Source organism: Beta vulgaris, chromosome 5 (assembly GCF_026745355.1).
Source record: "Beta vulgaris subsp. vulgaris cultivar EL10 chromosome 5, EL10.2, whole genome shotgun sequence".
NCBI lineage: Eukaryota > Viridiplantae > Streptophyta > Magnoliopsida > Caryophyllales > Amaranthaceae > Beta > Beta vulgaris.
In genome coordinates this window covers 989164-1008691 of record NC_079206.1, presented here as the reverse complement: position 1 = coordinate 1008691, position 19528 = coordinate 989164, and the positions used below count along the sequence as shown (strand labels likewise).

The 19528-nt window shown below is 32.9% G+C and overlaps 2 protein-coding genes across 3 annotated transcripts; one reads left to right on the top strand and one right to left on the bottom strand.

Moving 5' to 3' along the window:
• The first annotated feature begins 772 nt into the window (after positions 1-772).
• Positions 773-6728, top strand: LOC104892059 (protein YABBY 4). 2 transcript variants are annotated; one of them, XM_010677875.4, is made up of 7 exons: positions 773-1210; positions 1539-1703; positions 2106-2232; positions 4464-4512; positions 4619-4694; positions 6264-6350; positions 6486-6728. In XM_010677875.4, exons 1-7 carry the CDS (start codon positions 1109-1111, stop codon positions 6561-6563), a joined length of 684 nt encoding a protein of 227 aa, XP_010676177.2. In that variant the 5' UTR covers positions 773-1108; the 3' UTR covers positions 6564-6728. The 2 variants fall into 2 exon arrangements, with proteins under 2 accessions (XP_010676177.2, XP_010676179.1); XM_010677877.4 differs by having other exon boundaries at positions 774-1210; positions 6483-6728.
• Positions 6729-13917: 7189 nt separating this feature from the next.
• Positions 13918-19477, bottom strand: LOC104892058 (monocopper oxidase-like protein SKU5). Its single transcript, XM_010677874.4, has 9 exons — positions 19073-19477; positions 18654-18763; positions 18293-18563; positions 17891-18029; positions 16566-16932; positions 15452-15817; positions 14958-15036; positions 14573-14790; positions 13918-14317 (listed from the first exon to the last, which is right to left on the bottom strand). Exons 1-9 carry the CDS (start codon positions 19214-19216, stop codon positions 14227-14229), a joined length of 1785 nt encoding a protein of 594 aa, XP_010676176.1. The 5' UTR covers positions 19217-19477; the 3' UTR covers positions 13918-14226.
• Positions 19478-19528: the final 51 nt, after the last annotated feature.

The following is a 19528-nucleotide window of genomic DNA, read 5'->3' as shown; positions in this document are numbered from 1 at the left end:
TAAGTAAGGGTCTGTTCTCTTCGACATAAAACAGTTGAACTGAACTGAACTGATTTGAACTGAACTGATCTGAACTGAAGTGAACTGAACTAAAATGAATTGAACTGAACTGAAATGAATAGTGATATGTGAGAGTAAAAGTATTGTCAAGAGCTGAACTGAACTGAACTGGTCGGAACTGAACTAAACTGAATTGAACTGAACTGAATTGAACTGAACTGAATTGAACTGGACTGAAAATAAGCTGGGGAGAACAGGCCCTAAGTATCGTGAATGTCAACAGTCCTCGGGGCGGATTCAATGTGTAAGTAAAGATAGTAATAGTCAAAAGCGTGTATTTTCCTCAATAAATGTACAAGGGATCATTCAATAATTTGAGATCATTTAAGAAGTCAAATAGTGATGATGAGATAAAATGAAGGAACATTAATTTCCGTTACCTTATTTAACTTGAACATATCTACATCAAACTCATTTGAACTTAATAGAATAGTTGAACTTTTTTTCTATAAGCTGCTAATACTTGTTGAAACTTGTCTAAATTTATTAAAACTGATATAAACTTATTAAACTTGAAACTAATTTAAATTTTTAGGTCATGAAAATCAAAAACGCACCAGAAGTATATCACATACATCATCATGTTAGTGATGACATAAATGAACATGACATACATCCATACATGTAGAATCATTTAGGCCAGGGTATAGAAGGTTACACAAAGGGACAAAATAGGGATGAATGAGTACATAAATAAGGAGATGAGCAAGTAAGAACAATACTTTTGCTTCCTTATTTAAGATATCTCTCTTATTATTACCTACTAGATCAAAAACAGCTCCCCCACTATCTTTCTCACTCTCTTTTCTCTTATCTTTCTCTCTCTTTCTCTCCACTAACCTGTCTTTCATCTGAGCAGAAATACACAAAGCTGAAATCAAACTCATAATAAAGTAAAAGAAAAGAAAAAAAAGGATCCAAGGTGTTGATTTCATCAGTCAAACCCATCAATCAAATCAAATCAAATCAAATCTCTCAAATACAGGATTGATCATAATTCAATTCTCTGATATCAAAATTATATAAGAGAGAAAAAAAAGCTAAGGAAATGTCAAGTTCTACAACTACAACTAACTTGTCATTGGACCACTTCCCACCTTCTGAACAACTTTGTTATCTCCAATGCACTCGTTGTGAGACTGTCCTTGCGGTATGTTATGTATTACTACTACATTTTACACTAATCAAACTTTCTATTCTCTTCTCATCATTTCCCTTATACTACTACTACATATACCACTCTAATATGTACCACTCGGCACTCGATTCGTTATATACTGGGTCGTTGTTGTTGTTATTATTATTATTGTTCGACAAGATTTGTGAAGGTACAGTTGTTAGAACAGTACCTTCACAATCATCTTAAGTAGTCTAACATACTTAAAAAATTGCTTTTGATTTAGATATTGGAGTATCTTATTCTAGGGTTTATGTTGAGTTATTTCAAGGAATTTGCTACTTATTGAATTATTGGACAGGTAAGTGTGCCATCGTGCAGCTTGTTTAAGACGGTGACGGTCCGATGCGGCCACTGCACCCACCTTCAGCCAGCCAACACGCGGTCTCTACTTGTTCAGCCGCCGCCTAATCAGTTTCATTTGGCTCATAACTACTACTCTCCGCCCACATCCCATTATCGTCTGGTATGATTATCATGTTATTTATAGAAGTATCATTAGCTAGGGTTTCTTCTTTTGGAATGATAAGAATTTTTTTCATTAAATGAAAACCTAGATAAGGGTTTCATCTTTGGTTTAGGTTAAATTCTCATCTTCAAGCATAAGATTCTAATAACTCAAATTTCTTTTGAATTTTTTTTTTCTAACTTTTTCCATTAACTTTTCCCAAAGTATTTTATTTGTTATCGATATGAGCCACGAAGGCAGTACAAAGAAGCGGAGGGGGATTTGAACCTGTGATCTATCGTTCACAACACTTCAATCTTAACCATTAGGCCAAAACATCCTTCGTTTTTCCAAAAGTATGTTAGTAGTTCAAGCTTTTGCTAATCTTGGATAATTATATTTTGATTGTTGTTTTATTAGGGAGAGATGGCAAATCCATCCCCAACTTACTCAGTGACACAACCAAATGCTACATCTAGTTACATGACTCCAACACTAAGCCGTGGCGGTTCGAATGAGCTGCCTAAGCCTCCTACCACTAATAGACGTGAGCATTTTCATAATTCATCCTATTTTTCTTTGAAGATCTTGCATATATATGATTCATCTAATTAAAAAAAAGTTGAATTAAATTTGATGGAATTTTGAAAAAATTATTTATTTGTTAGAATGGAATGGGGGTGTTCTTTTAATGCCTATGTCCACTTTTTGCAGCAACTTTGTCATTGATTCAGTGTTGTTTCAGCATTAAGTGATGACTTTGTTACTATGTACTTTGAGCTATCTATAGGGCTTAATCAATTTATTGTAATTAAAAGCAACAATAAGTTTGGTCAATTTAAAGTATTTGTACACTCCTCAAATCACGTTTTTTGTTGCCATTCGTTACACTAGCAGTCCAAAAACTGGTCGTATTTTTTTTTTGGGGGGTAACATACATACCATTATTGATTACAAAAAGTGGTAGCTAATCTTTCATTTTCTTCATTTCTTGTAGTGAAAATGATTGAAGGGGCAGGGTATGAAGTATACGAGAATTATTGGTTCATCTAACACCATCCTTTGTTTGTAATAGAACTTTAGGTTAAGTAATTAAATTAACTAGGGTACATGATAATCAGACGATCATATACTTCCTCCATTGTGAAATAAAAGAAACGCTTTTTTTTATGTGAGAGTTTTTGAAGAAGTACATATTTCAACGGTCAAAAATTATTAAAAGAGACGGACTAATTTTAATATAAAAGTAGACCTAGTCATTAAATGGATTAAATTAGTCACCGAAAGAAATTAACCTAATCACTATTGGACTGATTCTCTTTTTAATATTAAGCTTACCATTGCCTAATTTTAATTTAAAAGTAGGCGGTCTCTTATAAGACATACTCTTCAACTGTGGAGGGAAAATATTCATGGGTGTTTTAGATTTACAAAGTTTCAAAATATTGGGTTAGAAGACAAAAAAGGATAATAATTAACTCATCTTTTCTGGTAATTAATTACTGTTAATATCCTTTCTGAAAAGACAATGTCTTTTCGTTTGGTGATTGAGGGAGAGAGAGATGTTATATCATTGTCACCCGGAAGTTTAGGGAAAAGGAACCAAGGGTGAAAACCAGTGATGACTGATGTGAACAAAGAGGGTGGGGAAGATATAATAATTATTGCAAAAAAGTGAGAATTTGTTATTGTCGATCAACATATGTGATATGTCTAATTTGAAGAAAAAGAAGTGGAATTATGTACACTGATAAACTAATTTTTTAGTATTTATAAGCATTTTGCAAAGTTGGGAATAATCCTTAAAATACTATCAAAATTAGCATTAAGTTCAAATGAATTCTAATAACTTCACTTATATCAACAAAAAAAAAATAGATTTTAGATTAATCAAATGACACGTGTGTAGAATTTTTTGCGGAGGAAAAAAAACGTGGATAAGTTAAAAAGACTACATTTTAATATATATATTCACACATAAATGAATAAACAAAGCAGTCTTTAAATAGGCATACGAAAAACACTACTAATTACATCTTAACTATTAGTCATTAAACAGAAAAATTGGAAACATGTCAATTACATAGCCCATTACTTGCTATCCACTAAATATACCATTATGTAGACCACAACTTGTTAGACCACTACTTGTTAGTCCACTAACTAACTGTTAGCAACTAGTTTTAACTATTAGGAAACTATTTGACTAATTTTGAAGCATATTCAACAACGTGTTCATCATTAATTATTTCACTTAGCTCGATCTAAATAAGAGATCCAATGAAATGAGTTAAATTGAAGCCAATAGGTAGTTCAAGAAAAGTCAAGTTCATGAATATTAAGTTAAAGTCAGTTAAAATGGTTTAAGATAAACAGATGTGATCACAATGTAAGTTCATGAATATTATGCATTGTTCAAGCTCACAAGTTTTATGTATTTCTACTTCCTAAGTAAATTATCCAATTACCATATCCTCTTTTCGTAGGAGTTCAAAAATACTATGATGGCTTCGTTGCATGGGATTAAATTCCGAGTTAATGCGAAGTAAAAAAAAAACAATAAGATTATGGAAGTAAATATTCTCGCATTTATTACTTACTATTATTAGTAGTATTTTCTATTATGAATAAGGGTTTAGTAATCTTTTATAGTGTAGACATTTGGAAATTTTTGATAATGAACTTATATTCATTTTTGAAGCTTTTGTTGTTGATGAAAAATTAAAAGCTATTATCTATGAATTTTCTAATAAAATTTTGGGTAATTTGGGGTGCCAGCTCCAGAAAAAAGACAGAGAGTTCCTTCTGCTTACAATCGCTTTATCAAGTAAGTAATCCATCCTCAATTCTCTAAGATTTCTTCTTTCTCTTTAATTTCTAGCCTATTTAGTGACATTATTTTCTAATTAATTAGTCAAAAATTGTGAATGCAGAGAAGAGATTCAGCGTATTAAGGCTGAAAATCCCGATATTTCGCACAGAGAGGCTTTCAGTGCTGCTGCCAAGAATGTATGATTATTTAACTTACTTTAATTCAAGCATGCATATTAATAAAGTTTTTAGTTTAAGCATTTTATGCACTTTAATTAGTTTGTTTGATTTCGTTTAGAATATGAAAATAGACATTCTTTATTGTTGAGTTAAGTTTATTTGGTTAATTGTTGATCATTTGTTTTGATTGACAATTTAATTCACATTGCAATTATCCAACCCTAAATCGTATACGAAAATTTAGGACCGGTTCGTTATCGTTTTTTGTTTTCGGTTTTTTAAAAACTAAAAACAAAAAATATGAAAAAGAAAAAGCGGTTTTCATTTTTTAGTTGTCAGTTTTCAAAATCATCATGTTCCTAATAAATTTGACTAATTTTTGTCCATTATAGGACATATATCATATGACTTTTTACATAAAAAAAAAAACCAAAAAACTGAAAATCACACTGATGTCGAACGAGCCCTTAATTACTTACCCAGAATTTTGATTCGAGATTTGTCCAATATTTGCACAACCTTATTGTTGTGACCAACTCAACCAAAAGTTTAAGCTGATGATTGAGGGTCCAGGAATAGATCTATACTCTATCACACTCCCTCACGCAAGAGCCCTTAGGTCTTGAAGTGTTGATGCAGTACAAGTCTCCCTCATACCTGGCGCTAAATATTCCACTGAGAAAGGAGGGGTGGATGAGATTCGAACCTGTGACCTTTATGTCACGCTGGCTCCGGTACCATGTCAAAGGACCAACTCAACTAAAAGTTTAAGCTGATGGTTGAGGCCTCAGGAATAGATCTATACTCTATCACTTATCGTTTATAGAACTTACCATATGTCGATAGTTTAATAGTTGATTTTAGGTATGCCATTGTTCTCTTTTGGGTAAGCAATCTGGAGAAAAAAATTGCCATATCATGCTTATTTACAATATATAAGTTGTTCGATTATCACAAATTTACAGTCACATTAGGTTAGCTCAAGTGTAAGTAAGAATTTATGGTACATCAACATATTTCAACTAATTTTTAGACAAACCGTCTAAAGATGTGTGTTCATGTGATGAAATTGACGATATTTGGTAACAGGACTATAAAATTTCATGTACATACTCTAATCATTGACACGAGCTCAAGGTCTTAGGCAACCTAAAATTGTGAAGCATCTCATTGCAAAAAGTGAAAGCAAAATACCTTTAATTTAAAGACAAAATATTTTTTTAAAAAAAATCATATTCCAAACATCAAATTTTAGGCTTTTCTAAAATATAAAATAACATCTAACGAAGGATTTGAACAATAATATCGACGATCAAACAAAATATAATTGATACCTTGATTTTCTTCCTTTTTCATTCAAATAAAAGATGATCATATCATAAGATCGGAATATCGCGTGAAATATTATTGTGGGGGAAGGAATTATCATAGGATTTATACTTTGTAGAGAAGCTACTACAAATTTACAATCTTAATTTCTATTCTTATAATATTACTACATGTCTACAATTAGGGTTTCCATAGACCAATTTTATAAAAGATTTTGCATGAAATTTAACTAAAAGGTATAATTATGGTAATTAACAGTGGGCCCACTTCCCCCACATCCATTTTGGGCTAATGCCGGATCAGACGGCGAAAAGGACAAGTACCATGCGCCCTCACCATCCTCAGGTATTTCTTCATTCCAATAATATTTTCTAGGGCAAAACACCATTTTTTTCCCCAAAAAAACATAAAACAGACATTTTCATCGTGTTTTTTTCTTCTTGTTTTTGAAATTTGCATGTTTGTTATTAATGTAAGTAGGAAGCTGGAGAAGATAATGTTCGCATGAGAAGTGGATTTTACTCTGCTCAAACTAATGTTGGTGTTTCTCCATATTAAATCAAAACTATGCTGATGTTTGATTAATTTGTAACCTTCTACATTGCTTCAATTAGGGGATGGTTTTTCATAATAGTCGTCGACGACGAATGTAATTAAGATATCAAGATTAATGGCCTTGTTAATTTATCTCTAATCTATGTACGTGATATCTTCATAACCCTCCATGCATGGCTTCCAGTAATTTCAATAATGAAAATATGTTGGGAAATTCTATATGGTGACCCTCAACTTTTTCAAATTCTATTTGGTAGACAATTTTTATCTTTCCTCTATTTGGTAACCCTCTACTCTATTTTTTTAATTTTCTTTAACCTTATTGCATTTTAAAATCATTTTTTAATTCAAAAATTGATTTTTCAATTACAAAAAACTGATTTTGAAATTAAAAAAAAAAATCCAAATCCTCCCCTACCATTACCACCCATCCCACCCTCCTTTCCCCTCCCCTAGCCTGTGACTACCGCAAATAATCCCCCGGTTCCGGCCTCTTGCTACCACCCCCACCCCACCCCACAACCTGCGACCACCGCAACCCCACCCCATGCAAGCACCGCAACCCCCAAAATCAGCTCTCCCCGCAACTTTCCCCTTCCCGTTCTCGATTTCAGCCCCCATCCCCATTGCCGATTTCGGCCACCCCTCCCTTATCCGTCCTTGATTACGACCCCAACTCCCTACCCCGTCCCCAATTTCGACCCCCTCCCCTTCACGCAACCTCCATCCTTTCTGCTTTTCCTGTAGGTTAAGGTTCAGGGAAATGGGTTTCGTGGAGGTGGTTTTGCAGCAGTAGGGAAAGAGAGTAGTTTCTGGGAGGGGGTTGCATTTTCGATAGGGGAGGAGGTGGAAAATGGAGAAGGGAAGGGAGGGGTCGCCGGAAATGGAGAAAGGAAGGGGAGGGGGCGCCGGAAAAGGAGAAGGGAAGGGGGCGCCAGAAACAGGGAGGGGGAGCCGGAAATGGAGAAGGGAAAGGGAGGGGGTGCCGGAAATGGAGAAGGGAAGGGGAGGGGGCGCCGGAAATGGAGAAGGGAAGGGGAGGGTTTGAGTTTTTTTTTTTCATTTTATAATCAGTTTTTTGTAATTAAAAAGATCAATTTTTATTTAAAAAATAGTTTAAAAATGTAATAAGGTCAAAGAAAATGCAGAAAATAAAGTAAAGGGTTACCAAATAGAGGAAAGATAAAAGCTGTCTACCAAATAGAATTTAAAAAACTTGAGGGTCACCATATAGAATTTCCCAAATATGTTTGTTGTATTTTTTTTTTTGTTTGGTAAACAAAGCCCTCCATTCATTAAACATTAGAATTCAAAATATTACAGTTCGAGATTAGGTGTTCATTACAATAACTAGGGAGGTGAGGGAAAATCCTAATTACGACACAATCATCGTACCATATATGACCCTACATGTCTTGGCCATGCTATTCGCCGCTTGACTGTTTGTTGTATATTACTCTTACTATCTAGTACAACGTTAGCTTGGTTTATACACTTAACCAATTACTCTTTCAATCAGTGTACTTGGAGTGCTTGTTTACTGTCTACAATACAACATATGCTTCACTGCAACTCCCTTCTGATAATACAACATAAGTAAAAGATTAAACTGATTAAGATAATTTTTTTTTAATTTGAGCTTGGCATATTATGTTATTTAAGAAAAGTATAAATGGTTACACACGTAAATAAGAAAAAATTGTAACCATTGTTTTTGGATTCAAAGTTTTTCTAAATCTCTATAGTGCTCTCAAGAGCCTCAAGAACTAGGTTTTGTTTTGTCTCACATTTTTTATAAATTTAATATTTACACATTTGATATTGTGCTCATTTGAGTAAAGTATGTGATAAAAGTTTTAAAAATTATGTTGGAGCACCTAAAATTTTGTAACACTTTTAAGTTTTTCAAAGTTATATAGATATTTTTATTTGAATTAGGGTGAAGAGCCTTTAGATTTCATTTGATCGATGGTTAATTATGTTTTCAATGATCATATCGTGTCAAGTACGTGTACGGTCTGTTTGTAAATGGGTTGAACACCCTCAACCCTAACTCGACATATTTATTAAACGGATTATTAACACACAATTCTAACCCGATCCATATATTAACTGGGTTACGCGGCCCGCTATATTGACCCATTTGTCAAACGCTTATATATGCAAAAACTAAACAAAAGTGTTTTATATATATTTTTTAACCCATGTCATATATACTAATATCTAACCTAACTAAACAAAAACAAACAACCAAAGAATAAATCTTATATTTTAATGAAAAATATTCAAATTATTTTAAGCCCAACTAATACTATTCATATAGAAGAGCGATTAGACGGATTGTCGTGTTAGATTCGGGTTAAAATGTTCAACCCTAACCCAACACGTTTAATATATGAGTTATGTTGAGTCAACCCATTTACTTAAATCAATTGTGATAAACTTCATTGAGCATGTACACAAGCCCATGTCAGATGAGAGATTGACCACATACAAGGTTGACAGGGTTCCATCATAAAATCAATTGGTGATAGGTGGAGTAATCCACAAACTTATATGTTAGTCAATCTCTCTCTAATTCTTCAATTTGGGACAATTATTTCCTACCTCACATGTGGGTTATTCTTAACAAGTTGAAACTTGACCTTGACCCAAACCCACTATTTTTTGTGAGGTTCAAATCGGGTTGGCAGGTAGTGTCACTTTTTACCATCTCTATAGGCTCTTTTGCCAACGCTTATATATATATATATATATATATATATATTATATATATATATATATATATATATATATATATATATATATATATATATATATATACTATTACTTCCGCTATCCCAAAATAGATAACTCAGGCTAGAGTGAGCTTGGACAAACTTCATCTTTGATCCTATTGATATATTAGATAAATCATATTGATGTGGAATAATATTGTTGGATTCTATTGTATAGTTATTAATAATCAAAGTTATGTCTTTATAATCACACTCAGTTTGTAGATGTGACTCTAGTTTGATTAGAGGGAGTAATAGAATACTGAATACTCCCTCTGTCTCAAAATATAGTTTCCATTTCTATTTTGGGAGTCAAATTTTAAAAACTTTGACCAAATATTCTTACTAATATATTATACAAAAAAACATATATATTCATGAGAGGTCTTGTTTGATTCGTCTCAATATGTAAATTCATAATATCGACTTTTTATATTTTTACAAATAAGAAATAGAAGATATCGTAGGTCAAAGGTACGTCTTGGAGACTGTGCAAAATAAAACAGGGGATGAAGGGAGTATAATATTGTTTATAGGCTATATCCTAAATTGAATAAAATAGAAAGAGTTTAATTGTTTGGCTATATATTATTTAACTAAATTTAATTTCATTAATTTTGTGGGCATTTTGATAACTTTATTTTCTATGAGGCTACGATATAAAAAGTTGATATCTTGAAAAACCACATTGAAAACAATTCAACATGTTACTAATAATTGTTATTTTATATATATTTTATATATTAGCAAAAAACACGATCAAAGTAAGTATATAATCAATAGTATAAAAGTCAAAACGTTTCAATTTTACAACCACGACAGAAATACAAAATTAGCGGCTCCAATATAGTTACTTAATACTAAGCACTTTTGAATATAAAAGGGTTACTCAAGAATAAGCTCAGAATAATATATTCTGGACCCAATATATATATATATATATATATATATATATATATATATGCATTAAATTTTGACTAAAATTTACCCCAGATAGAGTTTTTGTTGTTAAAAAGGAGTTTTGTCTTCTATATTGAGAGACCTAAAAGTAGAAGTGGAAAAGGAAAAAGATATTCTCGAAGAATTATGGCATGATAATGATGGTTTAAATGAATTTGGTTCTGCTGCTGAACAGGGGGCAAAGGCAAAAGTATTATTCCCACTGTTTAGAAACAATTAGCCCAATTTTATTTTATAAGTTAAACTTTGGAAAGTAAATTATTAATCTATTGGAAATTATCAAGATCAAGATTGTTATTGTCTATCCATGTTCTTTTATCTACCAATTTGATTTTTCATTAGTATAGTTTGTTAAAGACCACATCGTAGATAGTAATATTTTATTTTGTTGGCTCATTTCATAAGAGGAATAATTAGATGAGAAGCAGGTGTTAGTCTAGTGGTATACGTATTACTTTCGATTTTTAGAAAATTTGGGATTGAATCTCACCCCTAACAATATTGAATTTTCCTTTATTACCTCAACTTACTAGGGTTTCTCCTTGCCTTATAAAATATGTAATCTAATTGAAATCTAATGGAGTAAAATTTATAAAAATATATCATAATTTGGATTTTTCACATTAATTGCAACATTTTTATTATTTGATAATACCTTTTTCATATCTCTTTTCTATTACATGGATTTCATTTTTTATCTATCTTTATCTTTCTCTTTTTACACGAAGACTTTCGTTAAAAAATGTGTCAAAGAGTAATGTTGCAATAATATTGGAGAGAAACGAAAGGAATATATAAGAAGTCATGCATGCACCTCTATAGACAAATACAAGTCACTCCATATTAATATTTAACCACCAAATTACAATTTTTATTTAATTCGTAGCAAAGAAAATAAATTATTATAACCTTCTACCTTATCAAGTGAGGCTAGCCAGTAGCCACCATGTATAGTGCTCTCCCAACCGTTATCCACGTATATTAAAAGAAAAGGCTAGTTAATTAATTGTTAATAAAGAACTAAAAATCCACCCATAATAATTTTCACAAATGATCTCTATGATATATTAAAGAACTAAAGGCTACCACCAATTCAAATATACATTATCATAACGCTATTAACAAGTTTTCATATAACAACTAGTTATTAGGCCCGGGCTATATCCCGGGTAAGAAAAATTTTCATTTATTAATATTGTATTTTGATATGATAACACCAAACTAAATATTACTTGTTGTACTAATTAAGACTTTAGTATATAAATTTGAAGTGACGAGATCAAGTCTCTTACAAGACAAGTAACACCATTCCTTATTTACATGATTACCTGATGTTGTCTTAGTGTTATAGATATGAGATATAATCAATATCGGAAAAATATATGCATGTATTTTCCGATACCGATTATATCTCATATCTCTAACACTTAGCTTATCGGAGATTTTGAGTGGACTAGCTATGTTAAAAGGCCGGGATGTGGTCAATAAAATGCTTTTGGTAACAAGCCTAACAGGGTAGACAGTAAGCATATATTGACATAACATGTAAAGTTCCAAAGTGAGATGCAAAAAAAAATGTACTTTTTTTGCATTGCATGTCTACCATACACTTATGCATCCTAAAAAAAGCAATTTGTTGATGCTCTTGCTAACTAACTTAACCCCTCCTCCAAACATATTTCAAGATGCTTTTTTTAAGATAGTTTTTCTCCTTCATTCTCCATCTCAAGCTGCAAATTTAGATTGCCATATATGATTCTTTTTATATATTCTACTATTATCTTTGAAGAATCAAATTGTAATTATTCTGGCTTGAAATTAAATTCTTCAATTTTTGAAATAATATTTAAAATCTTCAATCATCCCATTTTTAAGATTATGCTAGGAGAAAAGTTGTACTCTGATCTTTCCATGGCAGATGACTTAATTATAACTTATTGACTTGCCACTTTAAGTTTATCAGCTTTGTACAATTTTTTCCAATAATGAGTTATAGTAACTTATAACACTTCTAAATTTGGAAGGGTCCCAAATTAATTACACCAACTTTTTCTTTAATTATTCCCTTAGGGTTGCATATAAGACATACATACACTACTTAAAATGAAAATAACTTGTGAATTTATGAATTTTTTTTGCATCAATCGATGTAATAAATCATCAACTAATGCAACTTATTTTCATTTTTAGCTTCTTATATACAACCCTTAAGGCTACATATAGCTTTTCCCTTTTTTTTTTTTACATATTCTACTCGGATACGGTAGATTTGGAAACCTCTAGAAGCCAGAAATAGGTCCTTTTGGTGGGGGTAAAGAAGGGTAAACGATGTTTAGTCAATTTATGTGTACCGTTTTGCTAGGGAAATGATGGTATGTAATACAGAAAATAAAATTTATTAAAGTGAGTACTTCCAAGAACAAATATGAGTAGATTATTATACACAAAACACAAATGTTCTATTGATTATTATTTTCAGAAAGAATTTATAGATTTGTCGAACAAATAGCAATATAGTTGTTGTTTTAATACCTAAAACCAACCACATACTCTGATACTCTAATGGTTAAACCAAAGATACTTTATTGCTTCACATTAACCTTTTTCTTATCCTCGGGCCTGGGACTGGAACTGGGCCTGGGCCATAACAATGCCTTGTCCTTGCTTGTGTAGTTGTGTCTTTGTCAAGGTCGAATAAGCTAGGAAATAACAATGCACATCTCAATATATGGCCCACACAGACCAGGCCCAATAACTTTTTTTTTAGGGTAAAACCGTTAGATAGAGCTATCATTGCAAATCATATTCCGCCAAAGTAGAAATACTTTGGGGAATTGGAGCCATACAAACAAGTTCAGCACTACCAGGCCCAATAACTTCAGTAACTGTATATACCAAAACCTTCTTTTTGGGGTAATTCTTTTTCCTCTTTTTTCTTTATGGTGCAATTTTTTTAGTCTAGTAATGTAGATAGAATCTAATACTTCCTCCGTTTCTAAATAAGTGCAACATTTGCATAGTGTTTACTATTCACAGTTTAAACTTTAATTAGCTTTGGTGATTTACATTTTAGGAAAAACATAGTCATGTGGGATCTTGTTAGATTCGTCTGAATGTGAATTTTTTTTTAATATCAACTTTATAATTTTTACTTATTGATAATTGAAGATATTAATGGTTAAAATAATGCATTGGCAAACGTGAAAACAAGAAGTGTTGCACTTATTTAGAAACGGATGAAGTATTAGTTATCGGATATTATCCACCAAGACTTTACCATCTAATCTCGATGACATCCTTATTATTGCAATATGATTTTATAGTAGTTCACATCACAGTGAGTCCATCCTTTTTGGCTCAACATATTTCTTATAGTATTGAGGTTAAGGGAGTGGAGTAATGTATTAAATGTGACTATTTTTTTTTCTTTCAACATATACTCTTACAAATATGGTCAAAATACCACAAGATCTTTCTAATGTGCAAAATAAAAAATATGAGTATCATTTTTGCATTTTTTTCGTCTTATATTATACTGAAATTTTAAGACATCGTAATTCTATAAATTTAGTGTAGATCAATAAAAATACATGATGTATAAATATATGAAATCTTGAAAGTAAGAAGATGAACTCTCGAGTATTGACATTTAACAAATAGATAGTCATGATTACATTTGATAAATAAATGGTTGAAAATAAAAAAAGAATAATTAACTCTCACAAATTAGGCTACATGGAGAATTTGGGAGCATCAAGAATATAAGAAAGGGATGAGCTACAAAAACTAAATAATAAAGTGCCGTAGAAATTGTGGATATCCATATTGACAAACCTAAAAGACACTCAGACTCTAGGACCAATTCTCACCAACAATAATCCATGCTTCTTAACAGTAAACAATCTCATTCCCATCCAGGCTATAACACCTCAATGGAGATGGAAAATCGCCGCGCATATCATCAACAGCGTAAAGATGAGCTGAATGGGACTGTTTGCTGCAGAAGAGATGTCTTGAGGCCTGCGAAACAAAACAAAACAAAACAAAACCAGATGCAACGTTATAGTCTATCTTGCACGTTGATATTTCGTGAAAATTAAGAGTCCGGCTAATTGCCTAGCAAAGTAACAACAACTAAGGGGAGTAATGTTGATGGTGCCCTTAAACCATAATTTGGAGATTAAGGGTATTTAGGATACTTTGCCCCCTGTTAGCTGCTGAACTTTCTTAGACAAGTAGAGTTTTTCTAGGGAATATTGGGTTACAAGGACATACTTCTGCAGCTTCTTGAGTGCACCACAAAAAAGGACATTGTCGGGAACAGGCAACTCAGTTTTCAATGCCAACTGTGGATTGCCAGCGGTTTCTGGATTGACCACCCTGATATAGGTTTCTTGTCCAAGATACCACGAGTCAAGATTTGCGGTTCTCAAATTCCAGACACCAACGTTGTCGAGTGAAACCAAGATAGCAGTCCAAGCCCCAGGATAAACCTACAACAATAAGGATATTTCGGGTTTTAGTTATTGCTCAATGTGAATATTTCTTGGACTTACCAGAAACTTCAGCGCTTGCTTCAGTTTACTTGATGATTTCCATAATGGACTAAGATGAAAAAGAAGCGTAGTTGTTTGTATAATGAAACAAGACATGATGGTACCTGTGCTGTGGTGCGAGCAATTCCATCCCATTTGTTGTATGTTCCTCTACTGTTTTCTGACCACTCACCGTAATCCATTCTGTAATTGAGGCATCCAAAACATTCTTGAGTATAATTGATACCAAAAATGTATGAAGAAACAAAGTTCAACGATAACATAAGTTATAGGTTGAACTTGATAGCAATAATAAGCTCATATGTAAAGGTTGTCCAAGTTCGATTCACAACTAGAATACTTAATAGAGCCAATAATAAGTTTGAGGTTGTCCTAATTTATATCTGATATATGCAAATATTGCATACTAGTGGCATTCTTGGTTATTTTTGGAGAAATTGACAGGTGTTTCGGGAATTGTAAACAAAAATAGGGGGTGTTTAGGAAAGTATTTTCACAAAAACTCCTGAATTTCGGGAATTTTTCTTAGAAATTCAGGGGGTTTCAAGTTATAAGAACAAAGCCATAATTGAAAGGCTAAAGAGAAAATGATCCTTACCCGACCACGAAAAAGTTGTATCCATCAAGGTGATAAGTGTGGACCCTGGTCTCGTTGTTTTGAAGAATAATCTCCAGAAATCCCCTGTAAGTACCATTAATAATTGATGTTTCCATGCGAGGGGCTCCTGTCAAGGGCCTATGGGGAAAGTCCATCTTATAAACACCTTTCAGTTTGTGCTTATCAGCAAGCCTCATTGGTGTGGAAGGATTGACAAATGAAACCCCATTGAGAGTGGTGCGTTTTTTCCCGTTGATTCTCACTGGTGGCTTGTTTTGTATGAGAAAAAGATCGGTCACATTTATGGAACCGTATTTAAAGGAACCTTGTGGGTTAGGACGGGCACCACTAGCAGACACATTCCACCTACATAATATGACCACAAAACATTTCAGGTCAGGTACAAGATAGGGACATATCACGGCCTACCTTGCTCAATAACATAATATATCAAAAAGAACAACGATATCAACATTCAACAAGTTGTACGAGTGTACGGACATCTTATAATAAGGTAAATATTCTGCAATTTATATACTCCTGCACAATAAATACTCTGATCCCCAACAACACACCAGAAACAGCCTTATTATACGGTAAGTATTCTGCAGTTTATATGCATCTGCAGAATAAATTTTCTAAACCTCAATAGTACCAGAAAACATCTTATTACAAGGTAAACATAGAATGCTTTACAAGAACATGGACAAATTCAGGCATCTACTATGAAAAAGTGAGCATTATGATGCAAGTATGCAACCGATTTTTCCTGAACTGCTTCAGTTTCCCCAAAGATCTCCCAAAACAGTACTGCTCCCTATTTTCACAAACTGATAAAGTACATAAACTAAGAGGAAACTTATCTACAGTAACCCTGTACTTTATGTAGTTTTATGAAATAATACTATTTAATTACAGCAAGAGAAGGGAACCATTTTCTAGCGTGTTTCCAAAGTTTAGGGTTATATTAGAGAAGGCCCAATAAGTGAGGGACTGAGGGTCATTTCAGAAGAAAAAAAACTCTGAAGTACTGGGTAATGTATAATTTCCCAAACTAAAAAGATCAATATTTATAGTGGATCACACACAATTTAGATATTACTAATTCACTAACCTGATCGATCTGGCCTGGTTCATGGAGAAAGTCTTGTCATTTTGATCCTGTGGTGGCTCAGGGAGGTGCCCGTGTGCCTTACCTTTGGAATTTGAGTAATGCAAGATTCCAACACCAGTAACTCTTCGCCAAGTTGTTTCATTGACCATCCGAGCACTGGCCACTACATAGTAATCAGAACTGGCATTCTGATCCGTGGTGAGCAAGAATGAGTAAGATTGTCCAACATGTATGTCCAAGCTAGTGTAGTTTTGCTGCACAGTGTAGGATCCCTCAGTTTCAGCTAAAAGCAGATTGTGGCTCTGGATTCTGAAGTTTAAGCTAGTTGAGATTCCGACATTGTGTACACGTAAACGGTAAGTCCTTCCTGGTAGTTACAAAAACATTGTTGCTTATGTTATGCTCACATAAATAGCATGATAACAACTTATTTGTTATCGATATTCTTTCGGTAACTAGAAAAAGTAGCTCCTAGTATTCTGTTGTCAACGAACATGCTTAGTTTAAGTATTGAAGGTATATTACACAGAGCTCATATCATATGACTTTAAAAAGCTTAAAACTTAAAACCAAAAACTGACAATTGACACTTATACCAAACGACCACACATTTTGGATGTATCATACGAACATGCTAAATTTAAGAGCATTCTCCACATTTTGCATCAAATTTCACATGCTCAATTTGGGTTATAGGGAACTAGAAATAGCAGTAATGAGACAGGCCGTAGTTCCAGGTCCTTCGTACCATCGTAACCCCCAAAAGACTACACCAGCTAAGTTGGCTGGCATCCACAGTTTCACCCACTTATTGAACACCAAAAGAAATCCAATTAAGACCACCAAAATTCTCATGACAACAGAAAAGTTGGAAATTATCATTGTTGTCCAACACATAACATGCAAAGATGATATAACCATAAGCAGCAACAATAACCCCACCAAAAAAGAATTTAGGGGCCAGCTCAATTTGGTTAAGTCAATAAAGGAGTTTTGTTAATAAGAATATTCATTATTCACATTAATTACTCCAAAGAATTCAAACATACAGAAGATCAAGCACATGGCTTCTGTCATAACCAAGTGAGACAACAACTTAGTCAACACATAATGTTGAAAAACAATAAAGCATAGGGAGCAGCTTTAACCCAACAACAGGTATTCTATCACCATTCCTCAAACTAGATGATTAAAAAACACTAATCACAATTTTTTTTGACACATTTGACTAAAGCTAAAGGATTCAATCAAACATATAATGAAGCACATGGGTTTCAAATATCTCAATTAGTAAAAAAGATCTTATGCCTTCAAAGATAATTTACCTGGATGAACATTAAAAGTCTCATAATCAATGCCATCAGGAACAAGAGTGTCATTATATCTGTAAGGACCCTTTCCATTAATAAGAACACCATCTGGCATTCCTAGAGATTTCCCTCCATTAAGAGTTTTCCTCAAATCCTGAACATATCAAAGAATCAACCATTAATCTATATAAATTGATTCCGTGAGGCCGTGACCTCAAGTTCATATATACTAAAGTTTTAACCACTAGACCAAGTTGTATTTAGTGTTAACATTTTAAAGTATAATATTAATAAAAGGAATTTTTCCTTAACCAGGGCATAGCACGGGCCTGATAACTAGTTTTCGCTCAAAAGATGCACAAATATTCAAACAAATACAACATTGCACAAATGAATAAAGGGTTTAGTAACACTAACTGAGTGGCTCTTGGTGAACCAATCTCCAATCATGATAACAATATCTTCCTCCGGCAGCGCGAATGGAATCGGAATAACTGGACGATTATTGATGATTATACCTCCATAACCACCAGAAGCTCTTTGGAAATTGGTAGAAGGGAAGTAAAAGAAACTTCCAATTTGATCCTTAACTTGAAATTGGTAAGTCCAATTCCACTTTGGAGGAATTGGGCAATTAGTTCCCAAAACTCCATCTTGCCAATGAGTTCTTCTCTGAAATATACCAGCCCTATTTCCAAAACAACACATTTTACCTTAATAATATGCTTAACATTACCAAAAACACAAAGAATTTGTTAGGGTGATGTAGAAATGTTACCAAGTCATTAAAAGTTCTTCATCCAATTTGTTGTGCACATTGACAACTACATTGTTGTTAGTAGTTACATTCATAGGAGGTCCAGGAAATTTACCATTTATAGCAATGACCTACATGCAAACAAGTTCCAAACTTTCAAAAAAAAACACAAAAGCTAAGAACTTTAACTAAAATTGCATAATATGAACATGAATAGTTCAAAAAGATTACAACTTTAGCTATATAGTACAAAAACAGTAACTCACTATTTACTGAGCTTAAAGATTAAAAGCACATTTTGTAGATCTGAAAGAAAAACTACCCCTTTTTTCAAAAATTTAAGTAAAACCCATTATTCAAAATCAAAATCATAGCAATACCCAACTAATCAAATGTGCAAAAACAAGAAAAAAAAATGAGAAGATCTGAAGAAAATTTACCTGCTGAGGAACACCCAATGGAGAAGCAGTAATGTAGGATACTTCAAAATCATAGTAAACAAATGCATCTCCAGCTGAAGATAAGTTCACTAATAGTGAAATTAGGAAGGCAAATAACACTAAAGTAGTGCTAGTATAAGCCATTTTTTGTGGGTTCAAAAAAAAATGGTGTGTTTTTCTTTGAAGATTTTAGAGTTTAAAAGCCAGTTGTTTTTGAGATATCAGTGTTTACATTATCAACTTTAGGAGAGAGAAAAGCAGAGGCAGAAGAGGATGATGAGGAAGACACCAAGAGAGAGAAACAGACACAGAAGAGACTATATAATCTAGAGAATATGAGATTATGAGGCTGTTTTTATGGGAAATTTGAGTTTTTTTTTTTTTTTTTGAGGAAGAAAAATTTATTAAATTAGGTGTTGAAGTGTGGTATAAGTTCACGAAAGCATAAACTTTTGA